At 46.6% G+C, this 7,704-nt stretch overlaps 1 protein-coding gene across 5 annotated transcripts in view; it reads left to right on the top strand.

Annotated features, from left to right (window-relative positions):
* The first annotated feature begins 5,579 nt into the window (after positions 1-5,579).
* The window catches only part of LOC119215076 (glutamate receptor 4), a 64,690-nt gene continuing 62,565 nt past the window's right edge, over positions 5,580-7,704 (top strand). For all 5 annotated transcript variants that reach the window (XM_037466890.2, XM_037466888.2, XM_037466887.2 and 2 more), the window contains exon 1: positions 5,580-6,197. In XM_037466890.2, coding sequence (XP_037322787.1) covers positions 6,107-6,197 — 91 coding nt within the window. In that variant the 5' untranslated portion in view covers positions 5,580-6,106. The remainder of the gene's footprint in view (positions 6,198-7,704) is intronic.

Raw genomic sequence — 7,704 nt, 5'->3', positions numbered from 1 at the left:
CGTCCTCGCTGAGCACAGAGGGACTCCCGCGTGTCCATAAGTCCTCGCAGGTCCATGCAGGACGGAGGAACTGCACGTGGGGAGTTGGGATTGTCTTTTAGGACGGATTAGACGATCCGTCTCACACACACACACACACACACACACAAGCCTGTTATTCCCCTTTTTACGATTGGATAATAAAGATTAATTCTACATTACCACGAGGACATCACCAATGCTTTTGTTTGATTTTTAAACCATGATAATTAAGTTTGAGCCAGAAGAGGGTCAGCCAAGCGTGGGGAGCAAAGCCCGAAATGTATATTATTATATACGAATACATACCTTCAGCGCGCCGCGGGCTCAGTGTCCACTACTGTTTTACACAAATAGCCTCGCCTGCCTTCGCGGCTTCCGCAGCAGGTGGATGATTGTGAGACGAATGCACCATTTTTCCTGCAGGTGTGTCCTCGCTGACCCCCCCCACACCCGGAATTGAGCATAATTAATGATGAACGCGACTCATCCGTGTCATCTGACCCCAGGTCGGCCGCATGTGTTTGTACCCCTGAAAACTGCCTTTTTCCTTCACATTCCCCCGGCTCCCCTTTTCTACGGATGCGAAACACTTGTGCTTTGTCGTTTCACCTCACCCCCCCCCCCCCCCCCCCCCCACTCCCCCCACTCCCCCCTCCCTCCAGACAAACATGTGAATCTGGGCTCGACCAGGAGACGCTGGCCGGAGTTGACCTCCTGACGAGGAAGCGGAACTCGCCGACTCCCATCGTGAAGCATCCTGTGACTCAGAGCTTTTCTCGGGGGCTGTTGCAGGGCTTCCCATCCTCTCTGTCTTTCCATGTCGTTTTCTATCTCCTTCATTTAGCCCCCCCTCCACCCCCCCACCGCCCCATACACGCACTCAAAAACACGCTCGTGCACACAAACACACACACACACTGGCTGGCGTTGCTCAATTGTCTTGAGCAGTCAAATCACCCTCAGTCCCTTAACTCCCCCCCCCCTCCTCCCCCCATTTTCCCCGGCTCGGCTGTGGGAATCGATATTTCGCCCTATTCTGGACCTCGGACATTTAATTTACCATTTGAACCAGTCGTGGGATATTTACGTGGTGGAGACGCAGATGGATTCCCGACCACTTTCTCTTCTTCTCTGGATGTGGAGGCCTCACCTGTGGAGGTGGTGCCGACGTAAGCCGCACCCCCCCCCCCCCCGTACACCTTGGCGGCGCCCACCGCGCCCCGTTTCCAGAGTCACCAGCCGAGGCCCCCCTTTGAGTCGGCATGACTCATAACACTCTGCATGACTACCTCTATACAAAGCGAGGTAATTGGCAATTTATATGGAGCCTCATGCAGGGTGTCTCTGTTAGTTAATATTAGAGTCGCCACCATTTTGTAATCAGCATGACTCGCCCAAGGTTACGATTCTGTCAGATTGTGCGTGCCTGAAATATGCTATTACATAAAGAAGATATATATATATATATATACTGTATATATATAATTGGCACTCACCTGTCACATTTTTGTTTATTTTCTCTCCACATTAGAACAGTGCGATGATTATGTGATACCAGAACTCAGGGGCACAAATGTCTTCAACACAAATAGGGTCATACGGCGTTCCATAAACGGGATTATTTGAGATACATATACACATGATATTCCTTCTGTTTTGTCATTCGATGACATTTAACCACACCACAGTAGGTGCCTTACATTTGGGTTTAGGTGCAAAAGACCAAAACCTCAACGTTATGCTTTTGTAAAAGAGACCTTAATTTGAAAGTCGTGATTTATGGTTTAATTTAGAGCAAATGAGACACAAAAAGGTTGTGTTTTAGGGCGCAGCTACCTTGTGATTGCCAAGATGTTTCCATTTTTACCTTCTCGCCCAAATATTGTCACTTCTGTTAAAAAAAAACCAAGATGGGGGACGGCCAACATGCTGAACATTAAAGCCTCAAAACGGTAGTCCACAAACCAGCTGCTTGGTGACAAATTAAAGTTCACAATTTGGTCCTTTTGAGTTTTACAGCACATTGTTAAACGAACAATGTGCTGACAGTGCTTCAAGTGTCCGACGTTCCATTAAGGCGCATCACCGGCTTGACGGATGGTTTCGTTGAAAGGATGCTTTTACAAAGGAGAAGAGAGACATTTTGTCCTACAATCCTTTTGTACACGGATACTTTACTAACACCCAAAGGGGAAGTTATTTCACTACAAAATCCAAATCTAGCCTGCAGACAAAATAAATAGTATTAAATTAAGCTAAAGATTTACACAAATAGTCATACATCAGTGTAAGGGTGTCACAGAATGGTGAATTATTTTGCCACAGCTGTTAAACAGCCTCTTTGACAACTGGAGTAAAAAGGAATATTGTATGTCGAATTTTTGAATTGAATTATTAGTCCGTGATACCATAAAAATGTGTTTTCAAGTAAACTGTAAGAAACATCTGGTCATTAAGTGAGGTCTGACTTCATAGTTTTTCTTAATTACACTCTTTCTTTTTGTTAGCAAGGTTGGATTTCAATTTCGTGGCTACTTTCGATGTATTGATATGATTTTAAGTCAGGACAGGTAGATTAGGTTATAGAAAACTTAATGTAGTATTTTCAATAAAAGGCATATCATTTTGAAAAAAACCTCTTAAATAGCGCGACGGATGAAATATAATTTATAAACGTCTAGCAAGTAACAAAAAGTCCTATTTAGGTATCCAGCGACTAAAGCATGTGTGTGTACGGGATTCCCCAGCAGCGGTTGAACAACACTCTTCTTCACCCCTGGTGTGAGCAGGATACACCTACTGCTGGCTCCCCATCTGTTCACCTCCAAAGTTATGGCAGAGATCCATCACACACACACACACACACACACACACACACACAAACCTCGTTCATGAAGTCGGGCAGATTCTCCTCCAGTGGGAGCAGAGCGTGAGGGAGAGTAGCAGCAGTGTAAGAAAAGCTCCTTCTGAAGAGTAGTTTTAACATACGGTGACCTTTTGGAGCCATTACCCGGTCGGCCCGCGCCGCGGATGAACAGAACTGAGACTGTGGACGCATACATTGATGTAGTCTCAGATGTACTGCCGACCCAGCTCACCAGGATGCAGCAATATGAAGGCTTCAGTCAAGAAAAGGTCTGTGTGACGTCAAGGTCATGATGTGAAAATATGAGATAAAGCACAGCTGTGTTAACCTTTGTCGGCTATTGAGTCCGGTTCACACGGACTTGAATACATCTGTCGAATTTGGTAAACAGTAAAAAGATTTGTGCCGCACCTTTTCTCGTCTTCCGCCGCAAACCGCTTTTAAACTGCCCGTCATACGGCGATAATGGGGGGGGGGGGGGGGTGGAAGCTACCATGCAAGGTGCCACCTGCCCATGAGAACCCACTAATCATTCTCTCCCACTCAGCCTTTCGGGACCAACTAGGGTTCAAGTGTGTCTTGCTCTGCGTGGAGGAGCCAGGGATCATTCTTCTGAGTGAAGGGCCGCCTCCGGAGCCCAAGTCCTCACAACACACACTAAGACCTGGCCTCAAACTCTAATGACGCGGTGGAGAAAGCAGCACAGGAGGCGGAGTTTAGCGGTAAACCTGTGGAAGGACGCTAACCCTTCAGCTAAATGTCAGTTATGGGCCCCATGGATGGACTACTGCTTAGGGTTAGCATGCTTGCATTAGATATTTCCCATGAGATTAAATGAATGCAGGGGTTTCCTGCCAGTCTGATATTTCGTATTTGTCGAGAAGAAATGAATCTTTACACACTTTTTAACGTGTCTTTTATCCCGACTCACACGGTCAAAGGCAACACTCGTGAGTTGTTCGTCACAAACAGAAATATTAATTATGATCAATGGCTATCTGAAAGGTCTGGCTTTCATGCCGGGTCTCGCCTATACTGTACTTGATTAAATGACCGTTTCCTCCCGTGCATCACCTCCAAGTTGCCATTGATCGACTCCAAATCGACGACATTGGGTTTCATCTGAGTTTGTGTTTGTGTGGGGGATTCCAGCCGCTAACAAAAGAACTCTCAAAAGCTCACAAATGAGAAAAGTGCTCTCTGCGTGCCCTCAGCTGTCGTCCTTCATGGGCATTTGCTTCTGCTCTTGAGGTCTTTTGGTGCCTCGCTGGCCTCTGCTTGCCTGTTTTCGGACGTGTCGGACGTGCTCCCACGGTGAGGTTGCCGGCATTGATGAGCGCGCTGGACCAAACTGACGGGAGGTTTTGTGAAGCTACAAATTGAGCTCTCTGTATATATTGTATTGTATGAGTCAAACAAATGAGATTTGTACCATTTGCTCTGGACGGAGGCAGGCTGGCGCCGTGTCCCGACTTATGAAATGTTGAATCTGTTGATGTCCAGAATTCCACTTAGCTGCCATAGCAACGCAGTCCGAAGCATTCAGCACCACGGTCAGCTCCACCACCGGGTTCACTTTTAAGTCCTGTCTACCTGAAACAGCTGATCTTAACAAAGCCTCACTATGTGGGTTTTTTTGTGTTGACTCTAGGGTCGATGGGGGGGGGGCGGGGGAAAGCCAACTAGTTGCAGTTGTTTCAATATGGCCACATTAATAGGGTTGCTGATTGTCTGGTCTTGAAACAGAAGCTGAACTGAAAAAGTGTCTCGTTTAATGAGCTTTTCTGGCTGGAGACAAACTGGAGGAAGACTTTATTACATTTTATTGTAGACCACCTCAAGCCAAGAGACAAAAAACCTTGTGTTTTTTCCCTAATAATTAAGTGCTACCCATTTAAATATATAAAACACGCAATTGGGGAGCAAGTGATCAGCCTTAGAGGTTGTGAAGACTGTTGCTTTTTGCTGATTTAATGCACAGTGAGTGACCCCTTTCTGCTCCATAGCAACAAAGCTTAAAGAAATTAAGAGCTCAACTAAAAAAGCAACATGTGGCAATAATTTAGTAGTTCTTTATTATACAAATTAACATTGGTTTTGCGATCTATTGATTTTCTCAAAGGGTTTGAATTAAATGAATCATTGTCGACCTCCGTGGGGAAATCTGATCCGGGACGTTGCAAATGTAATACGATTGGCTTGAAAGAGTCACTGCTGCAAATGAGGGTTCATCCTCCTTTTAAACAGAAGTTGTGTATTTTGGAATTTTTTTTAACATGATGGTTTGGTGATGTCTCCCAGTGTTTTTCACATAAAAAAAATCAATTTGCTACATTGCTTCCATTTATTTCTTTGTTTTTACAGTCTCATAACCGCTAACCATGTCCTGGTTACTAATACTAATCCTATAGAGATGGTATTTCCGACACAGGGTAATATAAATATCTGTCAATAGTAAGTAGAAGTTCATAGATAACTATCCTTCAAATATTGCATTGCATCGTATTACTTTGGGCTCTCGATGCATTTCCAACGGCACCTTTAAGGATTTCACGCAGAATGGTTTGCGCATGAAGAAGAGTCATCGGCGATTATGTTCGACTTGAGAACAATTATTTCCTCGCGCTGTCTGTAATGAGTCACGTGGTAACCCCCCCCCCCACCCTGGGAGCCACGCAGTCCTCGCGGACATTCCGTGTGTAATTTTCTCATCAGCAGCTCTGGAAGTTTTTGGATACCAACCGAGGTGCCGGGGACTTCTCCGCTGACTGCCGCCCCCCCCCCCTCCCCGTCCCGCCTGTCCCGGTTCGGGTAAAAAAGGCGCACGTGTGTCATCGCTGGGATGTGAGTTGAGCCGCATCCAGACGCACTGACCGCCGCTGGCTGATGCTGCTCCACCCCGCCTCCACCCACCACACACACACACACACATACACACACACCAACTCCACCTCATCTCGGTGGTGTTGTGCGCAAAACCTCCAGCGCCGGACGGACGGACGCAGTTTGACGGAACAAACGAGCGGCACTGCGGGGGGGGAGATCCAAGAAAGGCGCATCCGCGGCACACATGGATATTTAACCGGGCATTTGACATTTTTTTTCTGTTTTTTTTTTTTTTTTTTTTTTTTTTAAATAAACCCCTGTGATGTTGCTTTTGCCCCGGGGGTCTTAATTAAACCTGCTCGATGTCTCTCATCAGTTTATAACCGAAACAAAATGAGGATTTCTTCTCGCCACTGGTTTCTGTTGATATTCTGTGGCTTTTGGGGACTGGCAATGGGTGCTTTCCCGAGCAGCGTTCAGATCGGTGAGTGTCACAAAGCCTCGGTGCGAATTCCGTCAAGAGAAGCAATCATGTGAATGAATGTGTGGACGTCCTGTCCTGTCCTGCCGCGCAACACCCCGCCACTTCTCAAAGTACAAATTGTTGATTTTCCTTCCGCGGTCTTTTATTTTTCTTCTCTTAAAATATCACGTGCAGCCAGATAGGGTGGTCTGCTCTGTTGATGCATGTTTCACACACACATATACACACACACACACACACACACATACACACACACACACACACACACACACACACACACACACACACACACACACACTAAATGCGCTTTGTATCTGCAGGCTGTGTTTCCCGGTGCACTCCGCCACTGCAGCAGATCAGAGCAGCAAAGAGTGCGTGTTTGTGTGTGTATGTGTGTGTGTGTGTGTGTGAGCGCGCGTGTGTATTCCCTATGCAGGCTGCCTGTGTGCATTGGCCGCTGTTAACAGTCTCCCAGACCCGGCTGCAATAAACCTCTGCCACGGTCCCAGGGGCCTTAAAGCTCCACTCTTTCACTGATTTTTATTTTTATTTTTCATTTTTAAACACATCGCCATGTGTCCATTCAACAACTTAACAGTCGTGCATGGAAACGAAGGCGATGGATTCGTGGTTTTCATTTGAAGCGCAGGGGTGGGGGGCAATATTGACTTGGTTGATTTAAAGGCAGGGAATAAAAAGAAGGGCAAACTGTGACCTCCAGTTGGAGATCATCACAACGTACCCCAAATGATCAATTCTCAGTGAAGCACTCTGTGACGCTGCTTCCTGTTTAAATCTTTTTAAGGATTTGCTCAAACTGACTTTCTTTGCCTTCTACTGCACCGCGGCTCGTAGCTGAGTCAAAGCACATCAGGACCAGTCGGGCTGATGAAAAATGACAAGCTGCTCAAATGATTATCCTTGTCCTTTTTATATCACCGTTGTACCCCAATCCCCGGCAGAGGTCAGAGGTCAGGGCCGTCTTACAGACTGCAACCCTGGAGCCGAGGCCTCTGGAGCTGGGCGGCGGTTTTAAACTTGCGTCTGTGGAATTGCTGCCATGATGATGAACATTCCAAGTAACGCCGGCTGCTGATTTAAGCAGAACTACTGCTGCGTGTGTACAAATCCTCTCACACGTTCTGCAACTTCTGACACATTTTCCTGACGTTTTTGAAATTATAAGCATTTCTCAGCATCGTTTGGCTCAAAGCATTTCTGCATTTCTGGTGGCAAACCTTGCTGATGCAACGCCAGTGTCGTCATATCACCTCCCTCAGCGCTGTAATTGACCTTCTGGGGAGTGTAAAAATGTGCAAGTGATTCCTCACCCGGCGGACTTCATTTAACCCTTTTTGTCCGCTTCGAGCAGCCGACACAAAGTCCCATCGGTTTCGAAAAACGTCCCTCCAATCCGCACTCGTCGGCTTCAAATAATTGCCACTGATGAATCAATACTTATTAGCAGCGGGACGTTTACTGTGTCCACATGCGGGCTACACGGAAA

Source organism: Pungitius pungitius, chromosome 16 (assembly GCF_949316345.1).
Source record: "Pungitius pungitius chromosome 16, fPunPun2.1, whole genome shotgun sequence".
NCBI lineage: Eukaryota > Metazoa > Chordata > Actinopteri > Perciformes > Gasterosteidae > Pungitius > Pungitius pungitius.
The sequence above is the reverse complement of the archived record's forward strand: the minus strand, read 5'-3'. Positions and strand labels throughout refer to the sequence as shown.